Here is a 14,411-nt window from a genome sequence, read left to right as displayed (position 1 = left end):
AAATGGTTGTCTGTCTACTCATCACCCCTCCCAGATTATCCTACTTCTCATTCATAGCCAATTCCATACTCAATATTTCAGTGTGTAATTTTCCTAAACACCACAACCCAACCTGACTAGGTCTTGTGTCCTGTGCCTCTGTCTACGTCTACTCCCACTTCCCCAACATGCCCTTTAGATTCAGATTATCAACTCATTCCGTAAATCTGAAATAAAAACTGAAAATATTCGGCAGGTGAAGGAGCATTTTTGGAAGGAGGAACAGAGCTAATGTTTCCTGTCAATGACTTTTCATCAGAATTAGGAAAATGAAGAAAACAAATGACTTTTAAGTTGCAGAGAAGTGGATGGAGTGAAGAGAATAAAGGGAATGACTGTCCAGAAGAGACTGGATGATGGGATTGGTGGTGCTGCCAGGGTGAGAGGTGCTGGAGGCTTGTTAATTGCAGATGTTCTGTTTGGAGGAGGCGTGAATAGGAAGAGATCAATGAAGATACAGGACAGCAAGGAAAAATCTGCTGGAACTGGACAGTTCTGATTCAGGCTGCGAAGGCTGGTTATCTGAAATAGTGAAATTCAGTGTTGGTTCCTGAGGGTACTAATGTTCCTGATCTGAAGATGAGGTGCTGTTCCTTACATCAGGCTTTGCTGAGCCACTGTAAGAGGCCAAAGACAGAAAGGTGTGAGTGGGATAGAGAATTAAAATGAGTGGTAACTGGAAGCTCAGGGTTGGACTGAACAGATGTGTGCTGCAAAGTGGCCACTCAGTTTGTATTTGGTTTCTCCATTTTAGAAGCGACCACTCTGAGTACCAAATGCAATTTACTAAAGTGGAAGATGGATGAGTGAATCACATCTTCACCACCCTGAACCCCTCCCTGACTCCATCCAACCCCCAAAAGAGGAGGATGTTATTTTGCCCACAAGGCCAGGATTTTAGTTAAAAGTTTCCTGCTGATGCTTTCTGTGATTTGCACAGTCTTTCAAAAAATGTGTAAAACAATACTTTTCTCCTTTTTAACCAACAAAGTGATCAAATTACTGATAAAAATTTTTGAATAGGATTTTTTGCAAATACAGAACCTTTATTTTCTGCTGTTTTAACATTTAGGTGGTTCTGCCTGTGACCCAGATCTTCAATGTTCCACTGGATTTAGTGCTCTCTGGTTGTTAAAGAGCTCTGTTTATAAAATTACTGAGAAAAGATCATTGTTCAATATTTTTTTAGAAAGCGTACTTTCAGTTATTTATGCATTCAATTGTACTACGTCTGTTGTTTACAAACATGAGGATTATACTGATTATGTAGCTCTTACAATTCTGCTGGGTTTGGGCTGGGCTCCCTGAAATATAAATTTAGATCAGAGGAAGTTAAATTTTTGTAGCTGGAGAGAAATTATTTTCAGCGTAATTAGTCGGTCCTTACTTCTGAGCAGACAGACTTTCTGAAAACGTTATAAACATATTTCCTTCCTAAGGGGATGTGCTTTTATTTGCATTATACAAGGGCTAGATCCAGCCCGCGAGTTGTGCTGGATTGTGCTTCCTCACTGGCAGAGAGCCCACCCTGATCTCTCCATTAAGTCCCTATTCTTTGTTGACTTCTTTTGAGGAGAGAAGTATTGTCAATGTTGGCTTGCATTTGCTTCTGGATAATGGTGCAGAAATGCACGTCAGGGCTGAATACTGGCTGACCCAACTTGTTTGGAGCCTTTTGTTTTGCAGTCTTGATGTTGGAATTGACATGCAGGATTAGGAAGGTTTGCTGACATTGGTCTTCTCCATAGTAACTGGTTCCAACTCCAGCAATTTTCTGCTATTTTACATTATATTGAAGGACTAGGAGAAGTATGGAAATGACTTAGGGATGCATTAATAAGGCATTAATGGCATACTATGACTTAAAAATTGGAATAGAAACCTGAACTGTAAATCTCTTCTTTTGCTCCTACCCCCTCCCTTTCTCTCACTGTTCCCCCTCTGTAATGTCTGCTTTTCCCTCTTTCCTGCTTTTTTCCCTTTTTTCCTTTACCTCTCAATTGTGCTCCTACCTTGCTTTGGCTATGCCCTCCCTCTTGACCTAAGAAAATCCTCCAGGTCCTGAATTCCCTGTGAGTAACATCAAAACAGATTAATTGATTACTTTAAATATGGAAGTAATTATTTAATTTGGATATTCTGTTTGAATATTAGATTAAGTCATGAAATTAGAATTTTTGTGGACATCAATGTGCTAATACAATGTTTTTGATCTGACTGCTCAGATTGAGTATTTCCTCCGGAAGTTGACCGAGGCAATGGGAATTAATTGGCAGCAGGAGCACTTTGAAGATTACAGAGCTCAACTTGGAGCCAAACGGAGTGGACTTTCTGTTTGGGAATTCATCAAACTGGTTGGCTCAGGGTTGTACTCGAAGGGCATGAACAGACAAACATTATCAATGGCAATCAATGAAGTTTACTGTGAACTCATCCTTGATGTGATGAAACAGGTAAGAGCAATTTTCATGACTAAAAGAAATCGTAGGTCAATCTTGATGCCCATTTTTATCCCCTCTATTTACCATAGTCTCCTTCACCCAAATTATTCTGTTTTTCAAAATGAAATACCCAGAAAATGAATGTAGAAAAATGTGCAAAAGAAGTATTTTTATTGGAAGTAATCTTACAGTGGCACTCTATTCTTAGCGAATAAAACTATTGTGTCCGTAGGGATTAACAGCATATTTCTTTCAAAGTTTTAGTGGTCATTTGTGAAGCACCAGTGGATTGATGGAATGTAGAGTTCATGATCTCAGCTGTTCCTGTAGAAGGTTGTTCTGTGGAAATCACACAGCCCAATAGTATCTACTAGGTTAAATTTGTTCCTGGCATTCAATATCTTTATGCTTCCTAACTGGCAGAGAGCCCACCCTGATCTCTCCATTCAGTTCCTATTCTTTGTTGACTACTTTTGAGCAGAGAAATATTGTTTGTTTTGACTTGCATTGGCTGACCTAGCTTTCTATTCCATCTTCTTGGTGACTGAGGGAATGTGGTCCAGGTGGGAACTAATAAGTGGAGAAAATTGAGTTAACAATGAAGAAAATTGTGTTCTGTTGTAACGTCATGGTAAATTTTAAGAGTTACACTTTATTTATATTTGGCACCATTATGGGGAAAGAAAATTACCAGCATGGAATAAATTGGTCTATGCAGCATCTTAACTGCTCCATACTAATTTCCTCACCCATTTTCACTTTAATGTTCTTGCATATTGACTTACAAAATGTTGTGTCAAACTCCCATAAGCAAGATGAACTTAATCAGAATAAATAAAATGTTAAGCAATATGAGTCAAGTCCTTGATATTTTCTGCATTTTTTCTTTCGTTTCGTCATCAGTAATTGGGACAAAAATCACTGGGAACGTTAGAACCTTAAAAATAGTAAATTTGGAGAAAATCAATACTGATATTTATTTTGAATTTTGCTAAATCTTATAGTAAGCAAATACCAAACACAGTGATAAATAAATACTGTTACACAGTTTAACAATGTCAGTTTCATGTCCTTGATGGCAATTCCAAAAGACAAACAGGTTTACCACGACTGCAAAATATTACTAAGCTATTTTAAAACTGAGTTTATAGTTAATGCCAGACTTAAATTGAGATATAAGGCCTCTACTGCAATGAACCAGATTGCCTGACCTACCCTGCCTTCTCTGACCTTGCTCGGCTGCTCCCAGGGCCCTCTAGCTCCCTCCTGGATGCTCCTGGGTCTCATCATCTGGTCACCCAATCCTGGAGACCCAGCTCACCAGCAGCAGACCCTATGAAACCAAAGCAATCAAGTCACTCTGTTGGAACAGTGGTCTGCAATGCACTGTGTGATGTGTAATGAAAGGAAAAATGATAACTACTGGGGCAATACACTCCACAGATGCAATTTAATAGCATAATTTAAATGTTCTATAAAATATTCTGGAGTGTGTAGGTGAATAATGGAATCTGTGGGAAATTGATGGGGAATGTGGGGAGAATAAAAAATGGGATTAATGTAAATGGGGGTTTGATGGTCAGTGCAAACTTGGTGGTCCAAGGGACCTGTGTATAACCTGATGTTACTTTCAAACAGGTGAGTTTGAGTATATGCTATTGATAAGGGGCTAATAAAAAATCGATGGCTCTTCACAAGAGCAATGTCAAGGTAAATTTGGCATCAAGTTAACTTTTGAGGAGGACCTTCCCTCTCCACACTCAGTCCTGATGCAGGGACTCAATCCAAACGTCAACATCATCCCGCCGCCCCACCCCACCCCACCCCAAAGATGCTGCTTGGCTTGTTTGTTTTTTTACCTCCAGCGATGCTTAATAACCCTTAATTAAGTATAATGGAAGATCAGGTCTAATTTTTGTGTCCTTGCAGATGCAATATTTTCTCATCTCTTGACTTTTGGTAATAAAAATTGAAAAAAGCTGTGTTTCAACACAGAAGGAACAAAAGAGATTTGGACTCTCCAATATCCATGAGCAGGTGTAATCATGAGCTGCTTTTTCGCTACTTAGGTTTGGCTGTTTTGCTCTCATTCTGATCTTGGTCTTTGTCCTTGTATGCTATTCTACTGCTGAACCAACTGATTGATTTGCTGCCTTTTCTGTGAGATTTGTGTTTTGGTAAGCATTTCTATCTTAATTGCAAATGGTGTTTTCTTGCCATTTGTGAACAGACTAAAGAGTAATGCATCAGTAATTTCAGGAATTCTTTTCCAACCTCACTCCCACACATTTTTTGACTAAAAGTAATGATTAGTGGAAAAGTGTTCGCAAATGCTCAACAAAATTGATCTTGAGAGGTTTATCACAGGATATTTCTTTGGATCTGCATATTCATATGTGACTATATGGTTTATTAAGGATTTTCATTTTGACCAATGGGGAGAGGAAAAGACCAGACTGAGTCATGAGTATGGTATTACTTTAGGCTCCCTCGAATTCCTCAGCAAGCCCCAATCCCATCACCCAGGAGACCACAGTGACCTTTGCACATAGTGATGCCACCTACAATCAGCAATTTGACCACTTCCTTTTGAATGTTTCCAGTAAATCTCCATTCACATCACGCCAGGAATAACTTCTAAAGATCAAATACTCTCTTGGAAAAAGAATATCGTTTGACCCTTAACCTATTTAAATGCTATGTTTTGTAACCAATCTAATTTAAAAAAAATCAAAATGGAGTAATTCTGATTTTTCCATAATTTTAAAGACCTCAATCAAATCTCTTTAAGGTCTTCGATTTTCTAAAGTAAAAATCCTGAACTTCTTTTAAGTCATCACAGTACGTAAGAGCCTTTGAACTAGGTACTTCATCAGGGAAAAGTCACTGACTGAATTTTTTGATACTGGCATAATTACAAATATATGAATAAATAGCAGGCATGGGCCACTTAGTCCCTCGTGTCTGCTCTACCATTTCATAAGATTGTGGCTGACCTGATGTAACCTGAGCTCTGCATTCTTGTCTATCCATGGTAACCTTTCATCCCATATCTCTCTTCCTTAAAAAAATATTCAAAGGCTCTGCTTCTGCTGTCAGAATCCCAAAGACTCAAGGCCCTCTGAGAGAATAAATTTCTCCTTCTCTCTGTTTTAAATGGGTCATCCCTTATCCTTAAACAGTGACCTCTGTAAGTTGTGAAGAGAAGGCACTAATGCTTTACAAGAGCTGGGGAGAAGGCAAGTTGAACACGTTTGTAGCTTTGAGGGAAGTTAAGGTGCAGGGATTTTCCCACAAAAGGAACCATCCTTTCCACATCCACACTGTCAACAACCCTCTGGATCTTAAATGTTTTAATCAAGTCCCCACTTGCCCTTCTAAACTCCAGCAGATACAAGCCTAGACTGTCCATACCTTCCCCATAAGACAAACCAACCCATTCCAGGTAATAGTCCAGTAAACCTTGTCTGAACTGCTTTCAATTTATTAACATACTTCTTTAAATAAGGAGACCAATACACCACACAGTGCTCCAAATGTGGTCTTACTAATGCTTTATGTAATTAAAACATAATCTCCCACCAATTCCCCAACCAATAAACGATTCGTTCTTCAAATTATTTGCTGTGGCTCCTGGCAGACAGACAATATTTCTCTCCTTGTTTGGCTTAGACACTGAAAAGCCAACAGTCCAATTTTGTTGCATTGCCTCTTTTTGAAGGTGCCATGGGTGACGATATTACACGGTAAATGCATCATTAGGTGTACTAGATATTCCCATTTACTGGAAAAATAAGCTGCCATAGGTTTCATGAGCATTTAGAGCTACAGAGTACAGAAATAAGCCCTTTGGCCTAACTCGTCCATGCCAACCACGTTGCCTAACTGAGCTAGTTCCACTTGCCCCTTAACCTTTCCTGTCCATGTGCCTGTCTAAATGTCTTTTAAACATTGTAATTGTACCCACCTCTACCACTTCCTCTCGCAGCCCATTCCATATACCCACCACCCTCTGACTAAATTTACATCATTGTCACGCAGAAGCAGGCAATTCAGCCCGCATGATCTGTTACTGGATCCCATCAGTCGCATTCCCCCACCTTTTCCTCACAGCATGCGGAAACCTTTCTCCCTTGGGCCTATCCGATTCCCTATCGAGGGCCCTGACTGATTCTGTTTCCACCATCCACTTCTCCTTCCTTTTCCATTAACCTTCCCATTAACGTCTACTTTCCCATCAATGTCTTGTTGAGCACTAGTCGCTCTTCACCATGCTCATTCATTGTGTGTAAGCCTGAATCACAAGTATTGCCTGATTTCTGACTGGAGGTGGAAACATCACTGCTGAGTTGATCCACTCACACAACAGCATTGACACTTGTGACCTTTCAGCAAACTTGAAGTCGAGATCAAGAGATTTCCTTTTTTGGTTTCCCTTCCCTAATGCAGGGGAGGTGAGGCCAATGTCATTGTCCTTCCAGTCTCATTGGACTCATCCTGAAATCTCATTGACTTATAGAGTTGAACTGCTGCAGTTTTAACCACCTGAGCTATTTGGAGGACCATACAGTGACATGCAAAAGTTTGGGCACCACTGGTCAAAATTTCTGTTACTGTGAATAGCTAAGCGAGCAAAAGGTGACCTGATTTCCAAAAGGCATAAAGTTAAAGATGACACATTTCTTTAATATCTTAAGTAAGATTACTTTTTTATTTCCATCTTATACAGTTTCAAAATAACAAGAAAGGAAAAGGGCCCGAAGCAAAAGTTTGGGCACCCTGCATGGTCAGTACTTAGTAACACCCCCTTTGGCAAGTATCACAGCTTGTAAACGCTTTCTGCAGCCAGCTAAGAGTCTTACAATTCTTGTTTGAGGGTTTTCACCCAGTCTCCCTTGCAAAAAGCTTCTAGTTCTGTGAGATTCTTGGGCCGTCTTGCATGCACTGCTCTTTTGAGGTCTGTCCACAGATTTTCAGTGATGTTTAGGTTGGGGGACTGTGAGGGCCATGGCAAAACCTTCAGCTTGTGCCTCTTGAGGTAGTCCATTGTGGATTTTGAGGTGTGTTTAGGATCGTTATCCTGTTATAGAAGCCATCCTCTTTTCATCTTTAGCTTTTTTACAGACAGTGTGATGTTTGCTTCCGGAATTTACTGGTATTTAATTGAATTCATTCCTCCAAACTTTCCTGCGTCCTCACCACAAAATTCAGCGTCAGAAGTTTGCAAAGGAACATCTAAACAAGCCCGATGCATTTTGGAAACAAGTCCCGTGGACTGATGAAGTTAAAATAGAACTTTTTGGCCGCAATGAGCAAAGGTATGTTTGGAGAAAAAAGGGTGCAGAATTTCATGAAAAGAACACCTCTCCAACTGTTAAGCACGAGGGTGGATCGATCATGCTTTGGGCTTGTGTTGCAGCCAGTGGCACGGGTAACATTTCATTGGTAGAGGGAAGAATGAATTCAATTAAATACCAGCAAATTCTGGAAGCAAACACCACACCGTCTGTAAAAACAAAAGCTGAAGGTGAAAAGAGGATGGCTTCTACAACAGGATAACGATCCTAACCACACCTCAAAATCCACAATAGACTACCTCAAGAGGCACAAGCTGAAGGTTTTGCCATGGCCCTCACAGTCCCCCGACCTAAACATCATTGAAAATCTGTGGATAGACCTCAAAAGAGCAGTGCATGCAAGACGGCCCAAGAATCTCACAGAACTAGAAGCCTTTTGCAAGGAAGAATGGGCGAAAATCCCCCAAACAAGAATTGAAAGACTCTTAGCTGGCTACAGAAAGCGTTTACAAGCTGTGATAGTTGCCAAAGAGGGTATTACTAAGTACTGACCATGCAGGGTGCCCAAACTTTTGCTTTGGGCCCTTTTCCTTTATTGTTATTTGAAACTGTGTAAAATGGAAATAAAAAAGTAATCTTGCTTAAAATATTAAAGAAATGTGTCATCTTTAACCTTATGCCTTTTGGAAATCAGGTCATCTTTTACTTGTTTAGCTATTCACAGTAACAGAATTTTGACCTGGAGTGCCCAACTTTTGCATGCCACTGTATATGTGCTAGGATATGTCCCTTACTGCATCATTACTTTTAAAAATATTTCAGGAGTTGACTAAGATTTTTCTTTACCTAGTAAGTGACTGAGCGTGTGACCTGTTTTTTGTCAACTATTCGTGCTGCCCCATTATGTGTTCTCAGGAAATACACAAGCATTTCTGCTGCTAATTCTGTGAATGCAAAAAATTTTAAAGAATTTTTGTCTTTGCTATAAATATATAAACATTGAGGAAGTAGCAGACATCATCTAAAACTTTGGTCACTTGAGGTAGTGAGAAGTGGATTGTGGTCTGCTGTTCCTTGTACTGTTACTTCAGTGTTATCAGGAAGTGAGATTAGCTGTTATGAAAGTATGTGTATGCACCCTGGGAGGGTCTTATCGATGGAGCCACTAGTGTTGCCACCAGATAATACCCAGAAAGCATGCAATCTGGCTGTACGATTTACAGTTTATTGTTTAAGTGGAGACATTTGGGTTTTGTTTGAAGTTTGCTTGGATTTCAGTGGTGCTAGCTTTCTGTTTGGATTGTTGGACGAAATATTTGCCTCCTTTAATGTCAAAATGAGAGTAGTTTGCAACGTTAGATGATGGATTTCAGTATTTTGATTTAAACCACCTAATTACCATGTAGTCTTTTAAAGGAAACTCTTGAGAGTAGAGATTAACATGAAAATAGCAAACCAGGAAATGCATTCAAAAGTAAATTTCTGCATGCAGAATGATAGGGAATTTCTTTTCCTTCCCTATATAAATGACTAAAGTCTGACTCGTTTTTTAAAAGAACTGCCAAAAAAATCAATGTAAAATAATTTGCATCATTTTGTTTTTACCAGATTGCGTGGTATCTTGGGAAACGTTATAATATAAAGGAAATAAAAGAATACAGGTTAACGTTTTTAGCAGATCAACTAAAAATTGATAAGGTTTACCTTCTGGGTATGTTAATCAAACAGACAGTTGTTTAAACATTCATGTGATCAGCATTGTCCCAGTATTGTGAAATATCTCATTATGCAGTTTTGCAAACCTGTGTATTTAAAAAGGGACTTCCTTGTACTCTTGATGGAAGCTCAGTTATTCACATCTGCCCCTGTGCTCCTAAAACTTTCTAAAGGCTGACATTAAATTGTTAGGTTGCTTTGTATTACAAACAGCAAGCAGAGTAATAGCCAAAGTCAAATCTTGTCTTTGTTGATGTCAACACAAACCCCTGAGGCATACACAAGGCAGGGGCAAGCAGGCCTCAGACTTCCCCAGTGAAAAATTTGTCTGAGGCTATGGGTGTGCATGCACTGGTTTGTCCCAAAACATTAAGGATGGACTCGCACTACCGTTTTTAAAGCCTTTACCTAATCACGGCTGTTCATCTGATCTTTTGGGGCTTCAGAATGATTTTCCCTTTGATAAGCCAGAAGGTTTCCCTTGGCATGGCTGACCATGTGCCCAGCTCTTTCCTCTTTTCAGGCAGAGCTAGCACAATCCCTCAGACTAATTCCTTATTCAGGAATTTGCCAGCAAAGCTATTGGTAGATTCATCTCTCTCATTACTCTTCACGAACTTGATCACCTGACTTTATTACATGTCGACAGGCTGCAGGTTCAACCCATAGACTGGGCTGGAGATGTTGTGAAACAGGAATGCTCTTAGACAGGTGTGTTGAAACACATGATGTTTTAGGATTTAATTTTCCATAGACTAGAGGCAAAAACTTGTTATCTTGTTGTAAGGAACATTACTTTAAAATGTTTAAGCTCTCCTCAAAGCAATGGAACTTTGTATTACTTGCTGTTTTTAGTACATTGAGAAAATGTAAGTTAGGGCTCAGACTCAGTTCTGTGGGATAAAATAATCTAACGCAGTGTCGTAGAATAAATGCATCTATAATTAATTCTGAACAAGAAGTAGACTTTTAAAAGAAGTATTTGACATAGTATGTGCATGAATATGTAATAATTAGGGTGAGTAATTTATGCCAAATAAATAAACTTTAGTTATGTTATCAGACGCTCAAAGCAGCGGCACAGGTTGACTCAGTGGTTAAGAAGGCATAACAGTGTGTTGTCCTTCATCAATCGTGGAATTGAATTTAGGAGCCGAGAGGTAATGTTGCAGCTATATAGGACCCTGGTCAGACCCCACTTGGAATACTGTGCTCAGTTCTGGTCACCTCACTACAGGAAGGATGTGGAAGCCATAGGGTGCAGAAGAGATTTACAAGGATGTTGCCTGGATTGGGGAGCATGCCTTATGAAAACAGGCTGAGTGAACTCGGCCTTTTCTCCTTGGAGTGACAGAGGATGAGAGGTGACCTGATAGAGGTGTATAAGATGATAAGAATCATTGATCGTGTGGATAGTCAGAGGCTTTTTCCCAGGGCTGGAATGGTTGCAACAAGAGGACGCAGGTTAAGGTGCAGGGGAGTAGATACAGAGGAGATGTCAGGGGTAAGTTTTTTACTCAGAGAGTGGTGAGTGCGTGGAATGGGCTGCCAGCAACGGTGCTGGAGGAGGATACGATAGGGTCTTTTAAGAGACTTTTGGATAGATATATGGAGCTGAGAAAAATAGAGGGCTATGGGTAAGCCTAGTAATTTCTAAGGTAGGGACATGTTCGGCACAACTTTGTGGGCGGAAGAGCCTGTATTGTGCTGTAGGTTTTCTACGTTTCTATGTTATTCATAATGTTACAAGTTAAAATTATGTGTATATACGTTATAGGATAATTAAGCTAGTGATCCAGCTTTAATATTTGTTCACCTGTTTACTGAATATTGCTTTTTAAAAATATGGGATAAATGGCAAAGTGGTAGCGGGCAAGTCAGAGCACGTGTTTTCCTTGGAGCAGAGGAGGCTGAGGGGTACCTGATAGAGGTGTACAAAATTATGAGGGGCATTGTTAGTCAGAAACTTTTCCCCATAGCAGAGGTACTTAGAACAAGAGGGTATACGAGAATTGGCTTGGACATAGTGGGCCAAAAGGCTTGATAATCCTCTAGCTCAGACGGGTTGGGATACATAGAACATAGAACAGTACAGCACAGTATGGGCCCTTTGGCCAAAATGTTGTGCCAACCTATTATAAACCTTATCCCCATTCAATTCATCCCCCACTCTTTTTCACCTCCCATAACCCTCTATTTTTCTTTCGTCCATGTGCCAACATATATAGAACATATAACAGTACAGCACAGAACAGGCCCTTCAGCCCACTATGTTGTGCCGACATTGTTAATCCCTCCTACCTACAGAATGCCCATATCCCTCTATTTTCCTCTCATTCATGCGCCCATCCAAGTCCCACTTAAAAGCCCCCAACGACTTTGCCTCCACTACCCTATCAGGCAACGCATTCCAGGCATCCACCACTCTCTCAGTAAAAAAAAAACGTACCCATCACGTCTGTTCTGAACCTACCTCCTCTCACCTTAAATGCATGCCCTCTGGTATTGGATCGCTCAATAATGGGAAAAAGATATTGCTTGTCCACCCTATCTATGCCCCTCGTAATTTTATACACTTCCAACAGATCACCCCTCAGCCCCTGCCGCTGAGAGGATAGGAGAGGTTTAGAGGGATATGGGCCAAATGTGGGCAAATGAGACCATCTTAGATAGGCGTCTTGGTCAGCATGGACCAGTTGGGCCGAAGGGCCTGTTTCTGTGCTGTATGACTCTATGACTCAATGGATACTCTGTCAAAGCCATTTGGCAGAACACCTCATCACCAGAATGTACAAACAAGCACCAAGACCTCGCATGGCTGGCGGTGAGAGGGAACCTCATTGTCAGATCCTTCCTGCGCGATCTGAGTCTCACTCCCAACTCACGATGCTCTGGTGACAGCTGTGATTTGGACAAGTCAGTCGTCCACCTCTCTGGATTGTGGATTTGTCAAGAAGGTCTGGAAAAGGACACAATGCCTATCTATAATAGTCTCTTAAATGACCCTATTGTATCGGCCTCTACCACCACCCCCGGCATTGCATTCCAGGCACCCACCACTCTCTGTGTAAAGAAAAACCTACCTCTGACATCTCCCCTGAACTTTTCTCCACACACTTAAATGAGTGACCTCTAGTATTGGCCATTGCCACCCTGAGGAAAAGATGCTGGCTGTCCACTCTGTGTATGACTCTCATAATCTAATAAACCTCTATCGTCTCCTCTCATCCTCTGTTGTTCCAAAGAGAAAAGCTCTAAATCTCTCAACCTCTCCTCATAAGACATGCTCTCCAACCCAGGCAGCATCCTTGTGAATCTCCTCTGCACCCTCTCCAAAGCTTCCATGTCCTTCCTATAATGTGGTGACCAGAACTGAACACAATACTCTAAGTGTGGTCTAACCAGAGTCTTACAGAGCTGCAACATTACCTCTCCGCTCTTGAACTCAATCCCCCGGCTAATGAAGGCCAGCACACCATACGCCTTCTTAACCGCCCTGTCTACTTATGCAGCAAATTTGAGGGATCTTTGTACTTGGACCCCAAGATCTCTCTATTCATCCATACTGCTGAGAATCCCACCTTAATCATGTACTCTGCCTTCAAGTTCATTCTTCCAAAGTGTATCACTTCACACTTCTCCGGATTGAACTCCATCTGCCACTTCTCTGCCCAGCTCTGCATCCTGTCTAAATCCCACTGCAACCTACAACAACCTTCTTCACGATCTACTACACCACCAACTTTTGTGTCATCTGCAAATTTACTAACCCATCCTTCCACTTCCTCATCCAAGTCATTTAGAAAAATCACAAAGGATAGTTGGGTGGAGTTGGGCTCTGTGAGAGGGGATTGCTATCAGGTGGTATTAATGGGAAGATGGTCTAGGATGGGGAGGCAGGGTGTGTAATTTTGGAAGGGGCTTTTTTTGTGCTTGGGATTACTAATCGTGATGGATCTCAGAGTGCTGGGAAGTTATTTGAATATGGTCTGGCCAGAGGATGCTAAGTGTTATTACTGTTGGTGAAGAATCTGCAGAATTGGGTAGAATAACGTTTTAGTGCATTCTGCTGCTATGTGCCTGTGATGCTGTTGCAAATAAGTTTTCCGTTGCACCTGTGCATACATGTACTTGTGCACGACAATAAACTTGACTTTGACTTTGAAATTCTAGATTGTAGGGGGATTAAGGAAAGTAGTTTTGCATTTGGATGTGTAGCTTTTGATCAAGTACTCTTGGAAAACATGAATATGATTGGTCTGTGTGCCAACAGTATTGTTGGAGGTTGCAGCATAAAGAAGTCTGAAGATTTTAAGGCTTCACAGGTTCCCCCTTGCAATGTTTCTGAACTGTGGTAGGATCTCTGTTTTAGATTTTGTGGTCTTTAGACATTCTATATCTGTCGACTGTGCACTGGCAATTATAGTTCTTGTAGTTTAAACAGCACAAATAGAGTTCCATATGTGGCAATTTACTCAAAGCCATCATATCCACCCTTATAAAATCAGTGTACATTCAGAGCCATAGCCTGCAATTGGCTTTTACTTCAAAGTGATAATTTAGCATTGGGGCAAACCTGAGGTTAGGGAACTCTGGGATGACGTGGTGGAGATTTGTGGACACAGTCGTGGAATTTTGTGTATTGGAGGACGTGCCTGTGGACATTTTGGGAGATCTGTGGACATGATGGAATTTGAATTCAACAGAATTTAAGTGATATGGCAGTTTTGGAGGATGTGGCAGTATTTCCACAACCACATTCATCAACTTCGCAGACGATACAAAGATTGATGTGTTGTGGATAGTGTAGAAGATTGCCAAAGGATACAGCAGGATGTAGATCAATTGCAGATAAATGGCAGATGGAGTTTAATTCAGCCAAATGTGAGGTGCTGCATTTTGGAAGATCAAATGTAAA

The 14,411-nt window shown here is 40.8% G+C and overlaps 1 protein-coding gene across 1 annotated transcript in view; it reads left to right on the top strand.

The window, feature by feature from the left end:
* The window catches only part of swap70a (switching B cell complex subunit SWAP70a), an 89,786-nt gene that overhangs the window by 21,030 nt on the left and 54,345 nt on the right, over positions 1–14,411 (top strand). Inside the window, exon 4 of the mRNA XM_052029395.1 lies at positions 2,265–2,492. Within this exon, the coding sequence (XP_051885355.1) occupies positions 2,265–2,492 (228 nt within the window). The remainder of the gene's footprint in view (positions 1–2,264; positions 2,493–14,411) is intronic.

Source organism: Pristis pectinata, chromosome 14 (assembly GCF_009764475.1).
Source record: "Pristis pectinata isolate sPriPec2 chromosome 14, sPriPec2.1.pri, whole genome shotgun sequence".
Taxonomy (NCBI): Eukaryota; Metazoa; Chordata; class Chondrichthyes; order Rhinopristiformes; family Pristidae; genus Pristis; species Pristis pectinata.
The sequence above is the reverse complement of the archived record's forward strand: the minus strand, read 5'-3'. Positions and strand labels throughout refer to the sequence as shown.